The sequence below is a fragment of the Grampus griseus genome (assembly GCF_964374135.1).
Source record: "Grampus griseus genome assembly, chromosome: 15".
Classification (NCBI taxonomy): Eukaryota; Metazoa; Chordata; class Mammalia; order Artiodactyla; family Delphinidae; genus Grampus; species Grampus griseus.
In genome coordinates this window covers 39453215-39476866 of record NC_139009.1, presented here as the reverse complement: position 1 = coordinate 39476866, position 23652 = coordinate 39453215, and the positions used below count along the sequence as shown (strand labels likewise).

Sequence of the window (23652 nt, the reverse complement as noted above, 5' to 3'; positions counted from 1 at the left end):
AGGCAGTTCTCTAATAAAATCTTTGCACATTTAATATTATCTTGAAATCTGCCTCTTGGAGGACCCAGACTAATGCATAACTGCAGGTGAAAGATTTCAACAAATATTTGGAAGATAACAAGCAGACAGAGGAGCAGTAGCTACTGTAAGCAGTGTGACCCAAAACTCAGTGGAACGGAAAGCTGACAGGCATTGAGCCAATTCCACCAGCAGATCCAGAAAGGCTCAGGACTTGGAGTTGCAGCTTATTGCAGAAGGTGAAGGGGGTAAAATGTGGGGCTAAAAACAGCTCTATCCAGGGGCTTCCCTGGTGGCGCAGTGGTTGAGAATCTGCTTGCTAATGCAGGGGACACGGGTTCGAGCCCTGGTCTGGGAGGATCCCACATGCCGCGGAGCTACTGGGCCCGTGAACCACAACTACTGAGCCTGCGCGTCTGGAGCCTGTGCTCCGCAACAAGAGAAGCCGCGACAGTGAGAGGCCCGCGCACCACGATGAAGAGTGGCCCTCTTGCCACAACTAGAGAAAGCCCCTGCACAGAAACGAAGACCCAACACAGCAAAAATAAATAATAAATTTCAAAAAACAACAAAAAAACCCCAGCTCTATCCATTGAAAGTCTGTATCCAGAGAAATTAGGCCAGCATCTCCTCTCCCAGATCCTGCCCACTCTCTACTAACTAAGCCGTGCCCAAACTCCTGACCCACAGCAACTGTGCAATAACAAATATGTGTCGTTTTAGGCTGCTTAGTTTGTGGTAATTTGTTACACGATAGACGATTAAATCACACAGCAAAAATAAAGAGAATAAAATACACAGCAGTTAATTAGAAAGGAAGCAAATGCCAGGGCTGTGGATGGGGGAGGAATATGAGAAAGTATTATATGTTTCCATATTAGCTGTTTAAAGCCATTGGGATAGTTTTAGCAAGAACATTACTTTGATGTGATTTTTGTAAAGTAAAAACTTAAACACATTAAAGGACTGTTGAAATGGGTGTTAGTACCTGAGGTGGTCTGACACTGGGACAGCCAGTCACAGCAGGGTCTGAGGGGAAGATGAAAGTCAGGAGTGGAAGAAGCCACATGCTAATATAAAGTTAGGAGGGTCAGACGTGGCATCCTAAGCTTGTATAAAGAGGCAAGAGTGGGAAGGAAGAGTTGGAAACCAAACCAATAATGAAGCTAGCGAGAGGGGAGGGGCAGGATGTTTGCAGAGCTATCTTGGCCATGTGAGAAACATCTAACACCAACTGGTATCTGTGTTTTGGTTTATGGATTACCGGGTATACAGTACATGATGTCCTGAGCTGACTTGGAGGTGTAGGATTAGGACAGAAAATGACTCTCCGTTGTTTTTCTCCTCAAAGGAATATGTTTACCTTATTGGATTTACAGTGTAAATATTACTTTGTATTCTGACTTTTTTAACACATTCAACTTTCCTATGTCTCTCAAATTATTTCGTTACTGCATACTACATTGATTAAATGAATCATAATTTCTTTAAATCACTGTAATACTGCTGAATATTCAGTTTATTTCAAATGTGTCATGTGGAATGGACCATAATGAGCATCTCCATTCTCATGGCATTTTTAGTCTGTTCAATTATTTTCTTTGGAAAATCCTCAGTTCTAGGGTCACTGGATTGAGGAGCATACACACATGCCTAGATCTGGATGGGAATTACCACATTGCTTTCCAAAAGGCTTAAACCATTTTCAACACATGAGTGTATTTGTTTTACAGTTATTTCTCTGCCATTTGGTGTTTCCTGTAACTGACATTTCTCTTGGCTAGTTAGTAGAAGTAAAGTCATACACAGGATTTTCTTTAATTTTTGTAGCTTTAAATTCAAGGAAGAAAAAAATTTACTTTGTGTTTGTCTATCATTTGTCTCGTTTCCTGCATGGATAGTCTATTCTCTGCTGCACAGCCGGCTCTGACAGCTCCTTTTTTTTTTTTTTTTTTTTTTGCGGTACGGGGGCCTCTCACTGTTGTGGCCTCTCCCGTTGCGGAGCACAAGCTCCGGACATGCAGGCTCAGCGGCCATGGCTCACGGGCCCAGCCGCTCCGCGGCATGTGGGATCTTCCCGGACCGGGGCACGAACCCGTGTCCCCTGCATTGGCAGGCGGACTCTCAACCTCTGCGCCACCAGGGAAGCCCCTGATAGCTCCTTTGATTCCTCCTCCTTCCTGGTAGGTATCCTGCCTGCCATGCCGTCCTGAGCCCACGGCTTTTCTCTTCTAGCAATCTCTCCCAGGGTTTCATTAATCACTCTGGAGCAGTGTTTCTCAGAGGGTAGAATGGGGTCCCTTCTCCAAAAAAAGTCACTTGAGATACTTTTAAAACGCACATTTCCTATCCTGATGCCAATGTACAGAAGCAGAATCTCCCTGCATCTGCCTCTTAAGCAACTTCCCAGAAGTGATTCTAAGAACTTGACAACCACTGATGTAGAAAACCCAAGTCTGTCTCTCCCATTTCACTGTTTCCCTTGCTCCGCACCAGTGAGGTTCAGCCACCTCCTGGGTCTCTCCAGCCTGATGTCACCTCAAACTCCACACATCCTAATAGCACTCCTCATCTTCCAGCATGGCCCCTCTCTCACAGGCCCCCTCAGCACTGTTGCAAGTCAGCCCCTGCTACATTCCCTTGTGATGAAAACAGGACCACCATTCTTCCAGTCCATGGGCCCCACGTGCACCGTTCAGTACTCACGGCTATTTCCAAACTAATCTTTGAAGGAGATTCGCCTTTTGATAAAGGCCTTGCAGACCCTAGGGTAATGACTGGCCTTTCTGTTTGTCTGCATGCCACATCATGTCCGGAAAGCATAACTCAATGTGACAGATATGATCAGCAGTAGGCGGACAGATGGTACGGCTCTCCGTGCATCTCTAATAGAGCCGCACCCAGCAAGGGGCTCTCTCAGCAGGCCTGACAGCCCGTCACCATGCCCGCCCAGGACAGGATGAGAGCAGTAGGGTGAGGGGAGGGGGCCGCTGCCTCCACACAAAGCAGCCGGGAGGAAAACAGAGGTTTTCTTCACTCTCCAGGCCCTGATCTCTGTGTTTTAAATGCATCTGAAGGCAGATCACAGACCGGGGTCCTGACACAGCTCTCACGGGAGGAAGCTTTCTGCGAGCTCTTCCCTCTGTGCTGGCAAAGGGCGTCTACCTCCTAAACTCGACATACACATGGACTTCAAAAAGTATTCTAAAAATTAATAATTCAGGTGAAGATACAATCGAATCAATATGCTCTCACCCTGTGCTGTATTTTCATTTTTAAAGGGGACCTGGGAAAGCAATGCTTAGCCTCAAATAACGTATTGATAACATTGGGATTTCTAGATCTTGAGTATCTAAAAATACTCAGAGGATGGAATACTCAGAGAGGGATCCAGGCAACCTTGCCTTTCACCACCAAAGCCACACATTAGTGGGCTATATCCATGCTAAGGTCAGCTCTGGCTTCTAGTTCAGTGAAAGAGTTCTTTGCCCTAAAAGTCAAGTGCCTGAACATTTGTGAATAACTCAGTTTTCTCAACCTGTTTTCCCAAATCCGTATTCTCAAAACATGTCCCAAAGTCACAGGGCCATATGCTATGGCCCTCTTGGAGATTCAGAGTGCATGTTAAAAGTTCTGAGAAATTGTCTAGTAAAGAACCTTATTTAACTTTTTTAACCCAATTTTTCCCAAATTTCTTGAACTTTGACACATTTTCCCTAAATATTGTCAATGAACATGGCAGGCAACCAGTATCCTGTGGTACACACTTTGATTAATGCTATATCTGCTTTTAAAAATCAAATCCTGCAAGAGGGAGGAGATATGGGGATATATGTATATGTATAGCTGATTCACTTTGTTATAAAGCAGAAACTAACACACCATTGTAAAGCAATTATACTCCAATAAAGATGTTTTAAAAAAAAATCAAATCCTGTTTCCTTGTGGATTTATTTCACCGTTTCAGAAAGTTTTCTCTCTTTCCTTGTATTGGCTCTAGCTAATATTTTAGCTTGAGATTTTATTTCTAAACCAAGGTCTCCGTTTGCTAGGAGGCATTGCCTCAAATGCAAAGAATGTTTTGTGAATTCTTTAGCAAAATGCAGCTTCTCTAGAAAGAATAATATGGTTCTATGTCACTACCTCTTTGTTCACTCATTTATCATTCATTCATTTGTTCATTCACTGACTCCACTCCTTTATTCCCAGAAGCACTGTGATAAATGCTGCCAGTGCAAAGGGGAAAAATTCACTGTGTTTGTGATGAGTCCTATGACAGATATAAGAATAGAAAAGTCCTATTTCTTTCCCAGCTGAGAAGGGGTGAAGGAGGTAGACAGAATAAAGGTCACAGCAAGGCTGATAGTGGAGATTAGGAATTCTGGTTGCAAATGAGTGAGATTCAATTTCAATTTGCTTTTAAGCAAGAGGTGATGTATTGGCTCATTACATTGGCAAGTCCAAGGGAGGTGCTGGCCTCTGGTCTGTCTCCCAATGTGTCTCTCATCTCTGTTTTTCTCTCAGTAGCTTTAGTCACTGCCAGAACAGACAGGCTTTTTCCAGGAGACAAGGAGGACAGCAGCCCCCAATTCATTCACAGCCTTCCGGCAACATAACCAAAAAGGCAAGCCCCCTTCTCTAGCTCTCTCTCTCTCTCTGTCAGCGTTGCAGAAGGAATCTCATGCCCCAGACCAGCCTTCGCCCTCCATTTCCAGACCCACTCCTAGGACCAGGGCCCAGGTGTCCATCAGCCTGTAGCGTTGAGTTCCTCTCAAGGCCCACAGGAACCCCAGGGCCACGTTGGAGGTGGCACACAGCTGACCACATCTCTGCTTCCACACCATGGATGAAATTTTCAAGCAGGCAACAGAGAAGTTGCATGAAATATCAGAATGTAACTTTCAGGGATCATCTTTTTTTATTTTCTTTGTTTTGTTTTTTGTTCCAAGTGGCAAAAGTAGACAACTGACAGGCATAACTCTATTTTTTCTTTCTTTCCTTACACATTTTTTCTTCCTCTGCACTTACATTCGCATTTCTTCTGAGGAAAAGGTAAAACCACTGCTTTTAAGAGGAAGATGTATCAGTTATGGTACTCATAGGGCATGTGTTCAGAAGCACAGAATCTTGCCTTGTACTTGAGGGTTTTTTTTTATTACTTTGCTGACTTCTTCCAACTCCAATGTCTTAGTGTGACATCAAGTGCTGTTGAGTTTTGATCTAGTAAGACATGAAGAAAAACAGGATCCATGATCTTGTAAAATTGCTCACTCCCACCAGAAAAGAAAAAACTTAAAGTAAGTAAACTGATTGCTACTTAAAAGGAAAAGCTTCAGCATTACAACCAATTGAGCACTTTTGTAAACACACACACACACACACACACACACACACACAATGCTATTTTATGCATGTGCTTGTATACACCAGGTTTCTTTGACAGTGCATCCCAATTCTTAGGCTTCACTCAGAGTCCTTCAAAAAGATTCTTGAACTTTGTCTTCCCAAAGCAAAAGTGATTCTAGAATTTCCATTTTAGTGTTTCGCCAGTTGTGCTCTGGCAATCCCGTGCATCAAAATTCCATGGGGTGCTTGTTAAAATGCAGACTCCTGGACCCCACCCCATACCAATTAATTCAGAATCTCTTTAGAGAGGGTGTCCCAGGAATCTTTGTTTTTAAAGCTTCCCAAATGATACTTCTGTACCCTACAATATGAGAAGCTCTGTTCTAGAATTCTGGAGAGCTCTATTAGGATTTCTGAGTTGTGGTGTCAGATATTTTTATATCTCTAAGGTAGAATAAACTTCTTATGAATTCCATGAACTTTAGTTTGTCAGCAAAATATAATTAGCAATCCTTGTGGGTCATGCTCTTTTGCAGTTCTGTGACAAAAGCAACTATAAGCATAGTTATATGACTCAGAAGTCCTTCAGGTTTAAAAATATTCACTCTAAATAGGTCACATATTAATGAGTAGGATAGGTAAGTTCCATTGTAACAAACTTTTGTGATTATAGCAAACAATTCCATATGATTTTGTTATAATAGGTACATTGCAAGAACTGACGTGATGATTAAGATCCAACTGAAATTACTCATAGATAGAAAAATTTTATGAAAATTCATTACAGTTGTGAGTTTTCTTCCAAATAAACAACTTCACCTCTTCACAAACAGGATTTGATTTCCAATCCAAGACAAGCAATAAGAAATCAATGTAAACAATTCAACTCCTTCTACTTCCGATACAATAAGTGCATTAATAATACACAAAGTCCTTGCATTTTAGAGCTAGAAAAGCCTTAGGGATCGTGGACTCCAACCCCTCCTCCTACAGATAAGGAAACTGAAGACCAAAGTCACACTATTGATGATGGTCAAGATATCCTGACTGCCCAAAACTTCTCCTACTGGAGTATAAGTAGCCCCCAAGGATATCCAAGCACAGAATCAAATGGTTCTTCAGGGATGAGTGAGAACAATGGTTCATTTTATATAACAGAAATGCTATGAAGTAAAAAGAAAAAGCCACATAAAACGTAAGACTTGGAATAAATGCCACTCGGCCACCTTGAGTTATTCATTCCTTCCCTCCTGCACTTCATGCTACATGGTGGAAACGTTTGAAAAGCCAGTGCTATCCCAACTCCCTTACCAAAATCTGACAAATTAAAAGGGGAAAGAAAACGTGACCTCAAAGTAGTCATGAGTAATTACTTGATACTTATCCAGATAGATCCATAGTGGTTGAGAATTAATCAAGCAAGTCTGTTAAGCTCATCTCAGATGATTTACCAAGCATCTATATATAGATCTGTGCTTGGGTTTCATTTATTCATCTTGTTATTCAACAGATATATACTGAGCACCTATTAGGAGCTAGAAACATGTCCTAGCAATACTAAGATGAATAGTAAGGGGGGAGCAAAACTAAAGCGATAATTACAGAGTGTTATATTACAGGCCATAAAATCAAGTGCTATGGGCACAATTACTCAGCTAGGTTGGGTCCAGGAAGGCAGTACAGTGGAAATGACTTTGGGCTGAGTTTTGAAGGACAACCAGGAGTTTACCTAATGGACTATGGGAAAGGAAGAGAAAATCATTCCAGGTGAGTGAATAGCATATACAGTGGTATGAAAGGGTGAGGAGATCAGGTAAACAGTAGAAGAGAGGGATCCAGAGAAGAAAGACAATATTATAGACAAAAGCTTTGTTGTTTTTTTTTTTTAATGCCATCTAGCACAATGTGGCCAAAGCCATATGATTTTTTTTTAATTAAAAAAAAAAAATCTGGGCTTCCCTGGTGGCGCAGTGGTTGAGAGTTCCGCCTGCCGATGCAGTGGACACGGGTTCGTGCCCCGGTCCGGGAAGATTCCCACATGCCGCAGAGTGGCTGAGCCCGTGAGCCATGGCCGCTGGGCCTGTGCATCCGGAGCCTGTGCTCCGCAACGGGAGAGGCCACAACAGTGAGAGGCCCGCGTACCGCAAAAAAAAAAAAAAAAAAACTACCTTCCTCAGGCAAGAGACTCACAAGACACTACAGACTGGTGACTTAGCTGGTCTGACCTTGAGAGTTAGCTTCAAAACAAAAAGAAGGAACTCTGTTCTTTTACTTCCTGTCTGTACAGTCTTAGACACCTTCCCAGCTCTCAAAGTCCACCTCTTTCCAGAATCCAAACAGAGTCCTTGGAAGGAGGAAAGGAAAAGTGTTTTAATGATGAAATTAAATAGGGGAAATTTTGCATCCCCATGGTTAACCATAAAATTTGTCTCCTTTTCGAGTCCTTGGTATGTAAATCATATATTAATTTTTTTCACAGGTAAGACAAAGTGAGTGAGAGACATGAGTTCAAACAGGTTTCCACTAGTGATTTAAGAGCTCTGTGATTTCGCAGAAGTCACGTAACCTCTCAGGACATCATTTTTCTCGTTGCAAACACCCTTCTAGTTTATGGTGAAACTTAGACGTGATGTGAGGAAGAGAACCTGTCACAGGGTCTAGCCTATCCTGGGCCTCCCATTGCAGCGGCCGCTGTACATTATTATAACAGTTTCATTCATTCAACACATCTTTATTGAGGACTTACCATGTAGAAGCCAGAAATATAAAAATAAATCTGAACTGGACTTTGCTTTCTAGGACCTCACAGTCTATAGTGAAGGTAGAGAACATGCTCAAATCACTACTGTTAGGAGGAAAGTGGTTACTACCAAGAGAAAAATTACCGGGGTTGTTGGGAGGACAGAGATTACCCATAGCCTGAAGGAGTTGCTGGGAGAGAGTGGGAAAGGATTTGGGGGCTGAGAATGAAAGAGTGGAGGAGGAGCGTCTTTCACCCCTTCTGAAGCAGCCAGGGTTGGTATCGAGTATCATCAGTCCGTCCCTCTCACATATGTAATAAGAGAGATTCGGGAAAGGAACACAACTCGCTCAACTTCACACTCATAGTTACAGCAGAGCCAGGACGAGAATTCAGAACTCCCCACCTCTTCCCGTATCCAAAGCATTCACCACTTCCACACGCTACCTCCTGTAACTAGGACTATTTGGAGATGCAGAGGCCAGGCTGGGGAACGCAGCAGAGAGGAGGTGATGGGGTCCCTCAGGCCACTGTCCTGGGTCGAGGCAGAGAGGAGACTCAGCAGCGGGGGCGCCGTCGGGGATGGGGGGAGCAGGGGCGGGCCGGCGCGGGAGGAGCCGGAGGGCAGGCCAGTGGGCGGGGAGAGGGGCGCGGGCCGCGCTCCCGGGCTGTCCCGGGCACTGGCCCAGCCGCAGGAGCCCGCGCTCAGGCTCCCGGCCATGGGGCGGTGGTCCCCCGCGCTGCGGCCGCTGCTGCTGCTCCTGCTGCTGCCGCCGCCGCCGCCGCTGCCCCGGGCGCTGCGCGGGGAGCCCTGCCCCGAGCCTTGCAGCTGCCCGCCCGACGGCGCCCTGCGCTGCCCCGGCCCGCGGGCCGGCCTCAGCCGACTGTGAGTACGCGGCGCCCCCGCCCCGGCACCCTCGCTCGCTCCGGCCGCCTTGCCTCCCTGCTCTTTGGTCCCCTGGATGCTAGGAGAAAGACGCTGCACCACCTCTCAGGGTGATTAGCCCAAGTTTGGCGTCTTTGCCACGCCCCGCCACACCTGGGGTTGGGGTCCCGAGCACCCTCCAGCCCCAGATGGCCCCAGGCCCTCTCTTTCACCCTGGTTGGGGCCACGGCCAGGGGCGTGGAACTGCCCAGAGGCCACACGGGATGGCTTCGCTCCCTGCAGCTGCTGGAAGCGGACGGGGTGTCATGCCCCTCAGTCAGCAGCTATCTCTGCCCGGAGAAGTCTTGCGTGTTCTTTGAGCCTTGGGCCAGCCAGGATGGCGAAGGTTACTGTGCGCTCTGTTTACTCTATGTTCCTCTAGGAATGGGGCGCTGGGGCCCAGTGTCCAGGCGTGACCTGGTCACTCAATGGGGACTGCTGGCTGGCGCATCCCCCAACCAGTGCTCCCCTACACTTTAGTGAGCATACAAGTCATCGCTCCACCCCAGCCCCAGATGTACTTGCATTTCAGCCTGGTTGTCTGATCAGATGTACTTGCATTTCAATCTGGTTGCCGACTCGATGTGAGGCCTTGAGTTCCAGCTCTGGCACACCACCACCCCTTAGGGAGCTGTATACACTGGCAGGCAGGTGGAGGAAGCTGGCTGCTGTAGTGATGGGGTATAGAGGAGAGGGCGGTCTTCGATACTAGCGTATCTGAGTGTCACCAGACACTTTTTCGGGAAAAGGTACCACATATCATATGGTTCTATTTCTATGAAATGTCCAGATAGACAGAAAGGAGATGAGTAGCCATCAGGTTGGAGTGAAGGCCCAGTGACTGCTAATGCCTGTTGCTTTTTCTGGTGATGAAAATTATCTAAAATTAGATGGTGGTTATGGTTGCACAACTCCATGAACATACTAAAAACCATCGCAATGTACAATTAAAATGGGTGAATTTTAGAGTATATAAATTACATCTTGATAACGTTGTTAAAAGAGAAAAGGAAAGAAAAAAAAAAGAAGACGACTATAAAAGTGTCCAAAAGGCACCAGGCTGGTAGAGGTGTTGGTTATGTTCTAACCGTTAGACGTGATGGAATTCCATGCTGGGGGAGGAAAGAGATCCCCCCGCCCCATGTCCTTGGGCTCCCAGCAGTCTGTCAGGAGCTTGCTTGATGGAGGGAATTCCTCCACCCTCCTGAAGGGCTGAGATTCTCCTCTGGGACAGTTAGTGGCCTTTGGGGAATATTTGTGGTTGAGAGATACAGTTTAAAGGTTGAGGGGCTTATATTAATTGGTTTGCGTTAATTATCTTGTCAGCTCAATTCCCTGAGGGTGAGGACCACGCTAATAGAATTTGTTTCAATCAATCAATAAACCCATAGAAGCTGCCTTCCGAGTCCCAGCCCTTGTCCTTCCCTGACAAGCCTCCCATCTTGCTCTTAAGGATGATTGTGCCACTAACACTGGGCCTTTCTCACTCACCTGGTACTTATCATACAGGTTATAAGAACCTGAGATCCAAAGAGTTGGAAAAATCAACCCAAGGTCCCACAGCTATTGAGTCGCAAAGACAGGACTTCACCTGCTATCTTTTTATATTTGCTAGTTTTTGTAAGAAAATTACCCCTTCCTTAAAAAAAAGAAAAAAAAAATTCTCAGCTTCTCCAAATTGGCACTGAGTTAGAAAACCTCCTGGTTTCTACCAGGAGACAGGCATGGGTGAGGCAGGCATGGGTGAGGCAAGTCCCAGCCCCTTTCAGATTCAGCTTTTCACTGAGGTCTCTCAACAATTCCTGCTGCCACACCCACACTGGCCTCAGGAGAGTAGTACCTCTTCCCTGGAGTAGGCTGAAGTGAAAAGACTAAAACAGAAACAAATTCTCTCACTGCCCCACGGCACAGTTTAAAGAAGCCTCGAACACCTCAGAAAGATTTTACAGGGTTAACTAGGTTTGGGGATGGAAGTGGGAAACAGGTACAAAATAAGTACTGCTGGCATGCTGAGGCTGGTTAGTCCCACTCCCCAAAAGAAGCCAGCTGTCCAGGCTCTGAACATTCCTGTGGGATTCTAGAGAATCCCTGACTCCCTCCCTTCACATGCATTATCTTGGCATGCACACCAGCAGCATCTCCTCCTAGACATTTAAACCCCTTAGGTCAGCACGCGCTCTGGCCCGCACAAAGTCAGGCTTCCCAAGGAGCAGATAATTGAGAGATGACCTCATCCTTCAAGGGAGAAGCCTATGGAGGTGGAGCCTATAAAAGCCAAAAGGGGATAAGTTTTTCAGCACGATAAGGTGACTTCAACGTCCGTATGACAAGAGGATGCATAGAATGAATAGGAGGGTAGTTTCTTTAAGGCCATGTTCTTCTTACCAGCAGCATAAGTACCACCTGGAAAATGTTAGAAATGCATACTCTCAGGCCCCAGTTTCTGCATCAGAAACTCTGAAGGTGTAGTCCAGCAATCTGTAGTTTAACAAGCTCCCCAGGTGATTCTGATGCATGTTAAAGTTTGAGAATCAAGGTATTCCTCCATGGAGGATATAATCTTCTGGAAAGCAGGGAGCATGTTTTAAACTTCTTTGTGCCAGACACTTCTCTTCTCCATCCCCTCCAACACCCCTGACACACACACACACCCAGTACCTATTTATTGCAAAAGGCAGCTGTGATCAGATTAAAACTTCAAAGTCTGAGATATGGAAAAATAAACAAGATTAAGAAAGAATTTTTTGTTTTGTTTGTTTTGTTTTGTCTTCAAAAAAAGGAGTAGAGGAAGGAATCCATGGAGAAGGACAGATTGAAGACACAAGGGATGATGGTATAAGATGCCCATGGGAGTGGGAGGAAGACATCAGTGTCAGATCAGAGGGGAAGGGTTCATCTTAAAAGAGAGGGATACTTCTGAGCTCTGGCAGAAGAAGACAGATGGATGAAGGTATAACTTAACATTGAGGCAAAGGAAAGAAAAAGTGAATGGGTTCTGTTTAAATCCTCTTTTCTTGACGATGAATGAATGAAGTGGTAAACAGTAATTACAAGATAGAAAATGCCATGAATAACAAGTTATTAGGAGTTCATAAAAAGAAGAGAGCTGAAATTATGAGATAAGGGATAAGAGGGATGTGGTCTTGCACTGTTATCCACAGGGTCTGATGCTGCAGAGAGAAGGGTAGATTTCTCAATTCTGGGGCTCAGAGGAGGTGAGTACCACAGAGCACCTTAAAATTCATCACTGGCCCCTCAGTAGATGTTGGTTCATGTTTTAATCATTTCAGGCCTTGGTAGTCCTGCCTTATAAGATTTCCATCTAAAGTCCACTATTTGGTTAAAAAAAAAAAAGGAAAATGGATAATAATTGCTTATGATTGATAAGCCCACTGCTTGCAAATTTTGAAAATGGCATTGTTCAATTGTTCAGATCTTTCCAGCCCAATAATATTTTATTAAAACCTTAGGTATTTAAAATCTAAAATATGATACAAAAAAGAAAAAAAAAGCCTCCCATGTATTCACTCATTTTAATTGGAGAAAAAAAAAGTAAAAGAAAATAATTAATTTAAAAAATGTCCTTTTCCTTTTGTTATTAGTTCCAGACAAGTCGAAGGAGGGAGAGGGAAAAAAAAATCTCACCTTGCCCATGGTTATATAAAGATCTTTGTCTCTATGACAACAGAAAGGTTGATCTGCTTGGTATGGAAACAGCTTCTGAAAAATCTGTTAGTAAGAAAATGCTAATAATAATAATAGCAATTTATTTTTTGCATGCTGTGCCTACTAAACAGAGATTAAACTTTTAGACTTTATTATAAGACACAATCCAGAGACTTTGGAAGGATAAAATGTGCTGTATCCGTCAGTCCAGTGTCACAGGAAGATGTTAATTTTCTGACATCTTTCCTGAATGTCTTTCTCCTTCTCCTACCTTGAGAATAAATCAGGATCCAGAATGGTGTTCTATGCTGTAGAAGGATGTACCAATGGAGGGCATGGTCCCTGCCCTTGAGAAGCCCACAGTCTAGGTGGAAACACACCCACACCCAAGAGACGTGTAGGTAGGAAGAGAGAGGCAACGAGGCTGTAAGGAATTCAGGAAATAGATCGGTCACTGTGGACTGAAATCTCCAAGCGAAGGTGTCATGGACCAGGGTTATGAGGCTAAACCTTGAAGGAGAGAAGGGAAGGAGAGTCCAGGTGGAAGAAAAACACAGGTGAGAGTAGGCTAGACATTTCCCTACTGAGAAGCAAAGAATACGGTTGAATGGATCCTTCCCTTTTTATACCTCTCCCTCGTTCTTTGGAGAAATTTTTTGGTAAGGGAAGATATAAAGTCATCAGAAATATTTGATTAAATTACCCAGAGAGTTGTTCAAAAAGAAAAAAAAATTCCTAATATGTAGGAACTAATAAACTAATCTTAACTAATAAACTAATCTCAACTAATAAACTTTCAAAGTCATTCTTGGACAGTTGATTACAAAGGCATTAAGTAAAAATCATGATTTGGAGTCACTTCCAACAAGCTTTCCCCAATGTCCCCTCTCTCCCACACACACATACTTGCTTTGATACCTTGTACTTACATCTACTTTTGCATACACCCCACATAACGTAACTATTTATTCCGTGTGTACCTCCTCTGCAACAGCAGGGTTTCTCAGCCTCAACACAATTGTCATTTGGGGCCAGATAATCATTTGCTGTTGGGGGCTGTTCCATATACTGGACGGTGTTTAGCAGCATCCCTGGCCTCCACCCACTATATGCCAGTAGCACTGCCCTCCCAAATGATGCCAACCGAAAATGTCTTTAGACATTTGCCAAACGCCCCTGGCATGTGTGTGTGTTGGGGCAAGGGGTGGGGGAGTCCCCACCTCACCCCACCATGGTTTTGAATCATTGTGCCAAAGTGAGAAGCACCTGAAGAGGTCTTAGTCAACTCAGGATTCCCAAAATTTCACAGGTAGTATGATTAAAGTGTCTATCGAACTACATGATGATCAAACTGAGTGGAGAGCTGAATAGGAACAATTAACCAATGCAAAAAGGAAGTATGTATGTTAGTTAGCATGTACCACACCTAAATGTCACTTAAAAATCTCCATCCTAGAAAATGGGGAGGTGATGAGGTGCTATGAGTAGCAGAGGGAGTCAACATCCAGGTCCCAGATTTGCAGACCTCCCAGTCTCTCCTTTGAAAGGGCCATCCAGAGAAGCAAGACTAGAAGCTTACCTACATTAGTACAGCCCAACAATTCCATAGATTGTTCTACTGTTTGTTGTTAATTTGTTTTAACTTACTTATTAGAGAAAAATCAATGCTCAGCCCAGGGTCCATTAAAACAAAACAAAACAACCACCAAAGCAGCCTGAATTGAGATCTATTGGTTCCCGTCCAGGACACCAGGTAAGAGTCCACAGGATAGAGGGAAGCCTACCAAACTCTTACAAGTAGGACAGCTTGGCCCTACCTACAGCTTCCCTGAAGCTGAACCAGACAAAACAAAAACAAAAACAAAACCTTGGAATTCTGAAAGCTCATGTCCCACCTTCCTACCCTACTCCCACAAAAACAAACCAAAAATAACCAACAACAGCAAAAAAAAACAAAGACCCAAGGTAGAGGTTGATCTTGAACCTCAGTTCTGACTCAGCTCTCCCAGCTATTACCTTCAAGACAATTCTTCAACCTGGCTGTGCCTATAAACAGACTCCCTGGGGGAAGCTTTGCAAGGGCCAGATTTTATTAGTTTAAAAATCATCCTTTTGGGGAAAGTGAATGGTGACCCCTAGCAGGACACTAAAAAGCAAGCAACAGAGTTCCCAAAATCTCAATGGAAGTGTAGAGCCAAAAATCTTCACACACGGATCCCTTTGTCGTTGGACCCAGCTCCCCTCTGGAGAGCAATAATTCCTTGGATTTTTTTCTACATTATTCTTTTTTTTTTAATTTCAAAAGCAGTATGTCAGGGACTTCCGTGGTGGTGCAGTGGTTAAGAGTCCACCTGCCAGTGCAGGGGACACGGGTTCGAGCCCTGGTCCGCGAAGATCCCACATGCTGCGGAGCAGCTAAGCCCATGCACCACAACTACTGAGCCTGTGCTCTACAGGCCATGAGCCACAACTTCTGGGCCCATGCGCCACAACTGCTGAAGCCCACACGTCTACAGCCTGTGCTCCGCAATGAGAGGCCACCACAATGAGAAGCACGTGCACCGCAATGATGAGTAGCCCCTGCTCGCCGCAACTAGAGAAAGTCCACGCACAGCAATGAAGACCCAATACAGCAAAAAACAAAGGCAGTATGTCAGATTAATTCAGGGCTCCGGTTCTGTGCCTTTACCCACCTCTATCTTCTTCCCAAGCTCCTCAATTTGGCTTCTTTTCATGTCTTGAAATGAGGCACAAAAGCTTTCTTTCCAAAATACAATCTCCCAGGTTGGCTGCACCAGACGGTGTCTTGGCCTTGTGTAATTTTGATGTTACACATGGGATTTTAAAGCCAGTTGAGTCATGGTGGTGGAGAGAGGCCCTGCTGCTCACTTCCAGACCCAAGAGGGCTGGCTCCACGGGAGCATATGTGTTCTGTGCTGGCAGCTCCCCTTGGTGTGTGAAAAATCACATTTAATGCAGATTTGAGCAAATTTTGCACCAGCTCTTTTTTTTAAGAAGGCAATTAAAATAATCCCACCCACCAGTCAGGTGGGCTTCCTAACTCCGTGGGCAGCTTCTAGCAGCTTCTCCACATGGTCCTCATTTACTCTCAGCTTCTGCCTCCCAGGGAGATGCCACCCCGTCCCAGCCAGCAAACCACTCACAGCTGCTCTCTGTGTGGCCCTGAACCACACAGCTTTTTAATGCCACCTGGGCCAAATTCAGAAAAGTCCAATTTACAAGTAAAACTCAACTTTCAGAATGAAGGCTTTATCCTTTGCTGCTGTTAAATTTGTCCTTGACGCTGATAAAATGAGGTGACTCCTAGGTTCATAATTCTACCTCACGAGCATCAGCGGACAGCATTTCTGAGGCCGCAGGGGTGGAGATGCCCTGGTACGACAGGCCAGGGTCCAACACAGTCCCCAGATTATCTGAATTGCTCAACAGGACAAAGACCTGCAGACGCAAGTTCTAGCACCAGGTCCCTCTTTCCCTAATGTGCACTGTGGGCTCAGGACAGCGTTAAAACCTCTGTGCTGTCTGTAAAAGGGGCGTGATGATTCTTGCCCCTGAGTGGGGCTGACTGTGGTGAAGATAAACAAGACAGCAGGGCCCAAAATACTCGGAAATAAAGGTTTCCCATAACTACAAAGTATTATTGTAACAATCTGATGATGCAGAGAAGTCCTGAAGAACCCGCAGCCCATATATGAGGTTGAACAGTAAATATCTATCATCCAAGGGGCCTGATGGAATAGTCTTGTTCCTGTGGGGTGTTAATTAGAGAAAATGACCCACTAGGTCTTCTCAACCTGGAAGGTGAATAAGTTAGAATCCCAAAATAGCAGAGCTCATTACTGCCTGGAGTCTGATATGCTAGTTTTTTCAGCCCAGGCTGAGCTGCCCCTCAAACATGCCACTTAACACCTGATTATACCCTGTTTTCTATCATTCAATTGGGTCAGTCCTATCTGTCCAGCTAGAGCGTACGAGCCTATTCTGGGTCCTTTCCCCACTCCGCATCCCTAAACTTCCGTCTGGACACATAGAAAACCTTCAGGTCAGACACGCTGACCGCTCAGGAGCTACATACTGAAATGTACAGGACAATGTGCAGGATCCGTAGACACCGCCCTGCCCTCCAAGAGCTTACAGTCTTCCAGCCATAGGAGAGAGAGGACTAGTTCTCAGATGACGGCAGCGAAATGCAGAAGGTGAGAAAAGCCAGATGATGGTTATAAACAAAGGCTGCTGAGAGTTTAGAGAAGGGAGCTATCCCTTCTAGCCAGAGTAACAAAGATACCTTGGTGGAGCTATTATTTGAGCTGTAGTTCTTTAAGCCACACTCTCTACAGGGGCAACTGGGCTAACACGCTTATCCCATAAGCTCCCTCCCGGCCTTTGACACCAGCTTAGAGAGGCCACCAGGGAAGCACTATTCAAAGCCTTCTGCTCTCTCACTGACCACCAGGCACGTGCCCTGTCTGTGTTACGGATCATCAATGGAAGAGTGGATGACTTCCCCCTGGAAACCTTGGGTGGGTCTCTGGTTAAGGCTTTTCTCATTTGCAAGCACCAGAAATCATCTCTGACAAATTTAATCATAAGAGATTAATTTAACAGAAGAATAAAGAGGTAGAAAGATGTGAGCAAGATCCAGAGAGAATATGGCGTTTTAGCGGCAAGAGGTCAGGGCACTTTTCTGTAGATTCCACCTTTACAATGAATCAGCTCCAAAGATTCCTCCCATCTGTTACAAGTTTAAATTCCTGAGAGAGAGAATCTGATGGCTCCACACCCTACTCCTGAGACAGAAGCACAGTCAATGAGATGCTTCCACCCTATTGCAACCAGCAGTGAGATGCTTCCAGAGAAGGGGCATTTTTGAACCAGGCACCCACACAAATCAGTGTCTACCAGAGCTGAGGAGTTAGTGAAAAGTGAAGGTGCACATGCCAGTAATTTCAGGCAATTCAGACCTATTCCATCAAGTCAATTAAAAGTATGTAGGGCTTCCCTGGTGGCGCAGTGGTTGAGAGTCCGCCTGCCGATGCAGGGGACACGGATTCATGCCCCGGTCCGGGAAGATCCCACGTGCCGCGGAGCGGCTGGGCCCGTGAGCCATGGCCGCTGAGCCTGCGCATCCGGAGCCTGTGCTCTGCAACAGGAGAGGCCACAACAGTGAGAGGCCCGCGTACCACAAAAAAAAAAAAAAGAAAAGAAAAAAGTATGTAGTATATCAGTTGCAACCAGCTTTTACAGGCTCACCAAAAAAAATGTGTCTGCAAACAGAAGCTTGCAATGAAAGAGTTTCCTGGAGCATATCTGCAATGTCACTGCCCTGACAACATAATATTCTCTGCTTCTAAAAAATATTTTTGAGAAATCATTACACAAAATGCAGACCTTCCCTGGGGAGAATTCAACATGTAGTTTTATTTACCAGAGTTATTCTTGTCATGTTATATTATTGCTAGAAGAATTCTAGTTTGGGGGTAAAGATTGGGTTACTTTGCTTTGTGTCTTTAGAAAACTTTAAATGGGTTTTGAGTAAGTGCTAAGATGTGTTTACCATTCTCCTCTGAGGCTTTATATTTTTAATTTAGTTGTTGCACAAATGACTTGGAAAATCCATCATCCAGGGAGTCTTATTGAAAAATCTTGGTTTACATTATATCAATAATTCGTAGACTCCCCAAGCTTCTTGGGTGCTCTGGAAAGGCTGTCTTGGAGAAGAGTCATGCAAATTGAACTTTCCAATGGGAGAGTTCCAACTGACTGAACTTTTTTTTTTTTTTTTGTGGTACGCGGGCCTCTCACTGTTGTGGCCTCTCCCGTTGCGGAGCACAGGCTCCGGACGTGCAGGCTCAGCGGCCATGGCTCACGGGCCCAGCCGCTCCACGGCATGTGGGATCTTCCCAGACCGGGGCACGAACCCGTGTCCCCTGCATCGGCAGGCGGACTCTCAACCACTGCGCCATCAGGGAAGCCCTGACTGAACTTTTTTAAATCAATGAGCAAATGAGAATTCTGCAGAGTGGCTCCCTAGAGTTGAAATATTTAATGGAAGGTTGTTCTTTATCACTTCCTTATCATTTCTTTAAAAGGCTATCAGACAAGGTCTATAAGAGATACTTGAGGCCAACAGAAAGGTACCAAGGCGGAATGTCTACCCTCTCTCTCAGTTGTCCTGTGTATAATCAGCAGACAATAAAGAGCTTGAGACAAGCCACAGGCATTTTGTAGACGTAAGGATGTGACAAATAAAAGAGTCCAAAGTGCTGAATCCACCCCATCCCCAGCAAGGAAGGAGAGTTGTCATCAGGCATAGCTGGGGCAGCTTGACTCCTTCATAGTAAGCAGCTGTGAATTTAAAGTACTTACTGAGCTCTAACCTTGTACTAGATGCTGTATGAATATTACATAAACATTTTCTTATTTAATCTAAAAAATTTCTGCAGTAGTTAGTATCATCATCACTTCATACATGTGAAATGAACCCAGGCAACCTGGCTCCAGAGTTTCTACTCTTCACTATCCCACTATGCTGCTTCCAGAGAGAAAGCACATACAATTGGTGATGAAGACACATTCCATAAAGTATATAGCGCCTGAGACAGACCTTTAACCAAGGGTAGAATAGAATCTGACCGGCAGAGAAGGGTAGATGTGCCAGATGGTAGAAACAGTGTGAATGAAGGCAGGAAAATGTGACGTAAATTCAGGAGACACAGTAGTCTGATTTGTCTAGGGAGGCACTGTCCAGTAGAAATATAATGTTAGTCACAAGTGTAATTTTAATTTTTAATAGCCACATTTTAAAAGGTTTTAAAAGGTGAAATTAAGTTTAATATTTTATGTAATCCAACTGTACAAAATATTATCATTTTGTCGGAAGGCAGAAATATTGAAGAACGTCCTCCAAACTTGAGACCGAAAAACAGAGCAGGCAACTCCATGAAGTGCAATCATGAGGCTTATTGAGGGTAACTTACATACAGGTGGGGTCAGGCTGACGCAGCGACATTCCACATTCGAAGCTGTACTCCATACCACAGGGTATGGAAAAGGGGATGGGAGCTTTAAAGGGGCCAGAGCTAAAAATAAAACCTGACTGCTAGAGAGAAGCACACCCACACTGGATGGAAACCAGGGGTTTTTCCTTCCTCTGGGGGTCTCATGACCATTAACCATCTGCATCAGCAAAAGGCATTCTTCCAGTTTTCATTTCAGATGAAGACAAGGGTAAAAGTTGATAGGGAACTCATCTGGTTTGGGTGCATTCCTCACGAGTAGGCTAAAGCTCAGTCTTGCAGAAAGGGGAGGGAGTAGGACTGTGGGCCTAAGAGAGAGCTGAAAAAATAGTCAGTGTGGTTTAGCCACACCCATCTCAACATGTAATCAATATAATAATTGTTAATGAGATCATCTACATTATTTTTTCTCGCTAAGTCTTTGACTCTGGAATGTATTTTAAACTTACAGTGCGTTTCAATTTGGACTGGACATACTTCAAGTGCTCAATGGTCATATGTGGCTAGTGGCTGCCTTTTTTGGACAGTGCAAGTTTAGTGTATTGGTTATATGAGGGGAAGAGTGGGTGACAGGACTGTCAAATAAAGTTCAAGCCTTTATTTCGGGGGCCTTGAATGCAAAGCTGAGACATTTGTAGATAAGTAGACTGGCCAAGGGGTGGCACAGAAGAATCTGAGTGTAAGAGTGACATGGTGGGAGTTATCAGGGAGACTAATCTAGACTGGGCAGAGGAAACCCGGGATGGAGTACAGGGAAACCAGTTTGGGGACTACAGAGCAGTCGAGGTGAAGAAAAGAATGACCAAGGAGAGTGGCAGTGGAAAAGGAATAAAAGGGCTGGAAGCAAGAGACAGTCAGAAGGCAGAATCTACCAGAGACTGGGAGTTCAATGGTAGAACAGAGGAAACATTCATACAAGGCACCTGATAAATTCTCAAAAAATAGGGCAGGAAAAAGAAAAAAAAACTGGGTAGTCATTAGTGCTGAGGAGGACCGAAGAGGAAGAAAAACACTCTGGTAGGCTCTGAAGCTTCATGGAAGAACAGGAATTTGAGCTGCACCTTTGAAGTTAAAGACCGTGAGCACATGCCCTCAGGAAGCTGGTGGCTCTATCAGAAGGTGAGGTTTTCGCAGAAGAACCAGAGGATTGCATAGTGGGGTGTATCAGCAAACCCCCAGAGGAACAGTACTGATGTGATGTGACTAATGTAGGACACAGCACTGGACCAGGAATGAAGTGACCTATGTTCAAATCCAGATCTGCTGCTGAATTGCCATGTGGTTTCAGGGAAGTCATTTTACTTTTCCTCACTTAAGATTCTTCATCGAAAGTGAGGGGTTGGACCAAACCAATTGCAAGCAGCCCTTTTAGTCTGATTCCCTGAGTCTAATACAGTAAATACTTAAAGGAGTGTTCTCAAATTTTCTGATGTAAAACTTAACGTCTTGGAGGTCCATCTATACTGACGTCATATTTCAGTTAACGCTGACGTCTGAGCTCCCTCTAGGTAAATGCTGAAGACAAGAGGCCAATGAATGAAGACATACCCAATAATGAAGTTACCCAATAGATCGATGCATTTGAAAGCGCAAAGATTTAAAATCGTTTATAAAGGAGAAAGCCATTTTTATTTCACTCCAAGATGAAAGCAAGTTTATTATAACTACTGAGTGACTTTGATAAGAACACAGGAATTCTTAAGCCTCTGTTCAATGTAGAACAAGGTCTCATGTAATAAATATAAAAACATTAACATTCTTTTGAATTTAAATAAGGTAATGTTTCCCTCCCCCCATTTCTATGAGTTCATTAGGCAAAAAATCTTTGACCATCCCTGGTTTCTGTCTTTTTGTCTCCCCCTGATTTTGTAGTGTTTTAAAATTCAGGGTGTGTAGCTCTAGCAATAAACTAATCATCTGTGAAAGATGGATGGATGTTTGTAGCTTTCTTAAATCGATAATATAGATGGCTTTTCTAAACCATTAGAGGGAAGTGAAAAAAATAATTCATTTCTGTCATTCTGGGCAGAAGAGGTAAAGGCTCCTGCAAGGCGAGCAAAGACCCCACCCAGGCTTTGAGGACCCAGATGAGTGCTCGGATTTCTTCCCTGGCTGTTGTCTTCCTCTGCCCCTGCTCAGCCTGTTGGCTTCAGAAGGTGGTCCTGCCCTGGAATTCCAAGCTCTTAAAAACCAAAGTGAGGTAGGGGAACCTACAGTTGTAATTGGCTTTAGGCAACACCTGTGTTTAAAAGTGTTAATTGAGCCATATTTTCCATTTACCTAAGGAGTTTGCTATTTAAGGAACCTTTCATCAATCTTCCTGTAGAGCGAAGAACTCTTTGGTAATGCAAATATCTCCCAGTAGATAGGTTTTTATAAGCAAGGATTTCTAAATCTTGGGTTCCCTTGAAGGGGAACAAAGAAACTCCTGACCCTGAAACTCTCCAGCTAACATTATTTTGAGGGTTCATTAACAAGCCAGTGAACAGGACAAACTGGCTTTGTCCAAGGTCATCTGTGTTATTAAACTTAGAAGAAAAAAAATAAGAGAGGCCCAAGCCCCACCCTTGAGTACTCAAGGGGTGTTAGGAACAGTTAAGGAGGACCTGATAATGCAGCATCTTCTTCTTCAAGGAGATTAGGTTTATCTGAATGCTATTTGTTTATCTGTTGCTAGGCTCTGACAGAAGGTGAGCTGGTGCCTTGACAGCTGGGCCTGGCTAGGAAGCGGACTGAGTCAGGGCCCAGGAGAAAGAGTTGATGGAAAAGAGCTCTGCAAGTGGGATGGGCCTCCTGAGCAGTCTCACCATGAGGCAGAACGAAAGGGCTGGGCGTTTATTCCATGCATTGACCAGTCACTGGATGCAGGCTGCAGAGGAGAGCAGACCTGACATTAGGTGAGGTGGCAATCTTAGGCTGAACGTAATTCCAGGAGAGCAACTCCGCTGAGAGCTTCAGTTGCCCACTCTCCCCACAGCTGGGGGAATGAGTACCTCAGTCCTAAATGGTGATTTTGGCAGCCCACCAGCAGCCACTGGAGGAACTGACCCAGCTGCACTGGGTAGCCCCAGCCCAGGGTCCCCATCTGTTCCAGGGGGCCCAGTTTGAAAGTCAAAACCAAGTCGTGAGAGAGATTACATTGATCCTAACCAGATAGCAACTAGGAACTGTTCTGGGTCAGCAGTGTCTTCTAAGAGGGAAAAATACAGGGACCAGGATCTGGTGATTGACAAGAAGAGAAGGCAAAGGCTCCACTCCTGGATGGACTCTGGGGAGACCGAGCAGGCTACAGGATGAGCAACCAAGGCCAAAACAAGTACCAATATGGGGCGGGGGCCGTGTGATTCAAGGTACTGCAGGCACACTCCTGCCCTCCAAGTAGTGTCGGGTCTAGTGTAGACAATGCAGAAAGACACAGGACTTCACCAGGGTCATGACCGATCACAAGACCCCAGAACTAGGGTGAGTCCTTACTTCCAGTCCTAAGGAGAGAGACTGCTGCTACATCAACTTTAACACATAACTGGAAGCTTTGGGGCACTGGTATGTGGGATTCATGAGTCGATGGAGTTTCCAGAACTGATGAAACTAAGGCAGCCTTTGTCATCCAGTCTAAGTATTTGCTTCAACATCTCTGGTAAAGGCTCTTGACCAAGGTAGAATTTGGCCATAATTCAGGTATCGCCTGTGTTATATCATCAATTAATTTAAAAATCAAAGCTTAAAACTATAAAAAGGACTATGAACTGTAATAAATATAAGTAACGGCATGATTCCACACCACATACTTCCACAGCCATCTCACTGACTCTTCAAGAGGCAGAGAGAACGCTCCACTCTGCAAGTTCAACTTCACATTTGCCCAGTAACCTTGGTTCTCTACCACCCATCTGAGGTGCATAGTTTGGGAGTGTCAATCT

The 23652-nt window shown here is 44.7% G+C and overlaps 1 protein-coding gene across 1 annotated transcript in view; it reads left to right on the top strand.

The window, feature by feature from the left end:
* Positions 1–8823: 8823 nt before the first annotated feature.
* Positions 8824–23652, top strand: part of LHCGR (luteinizing hormone/choriogonadotropin receptor) — a gene marked incomplete at both ends in the record, with an annotated part of 63065 nt that continues 48236 nt past the window's right edge. The window contains one exon of the mRNA XM_082672448.1: positions 8824–8990. Coding sequence (XP_082528574.1) covers positions 8824–8990 — 167 coding nt within the window. The remainder of the gene's footprint in view (positions 8991–23652) is intronic.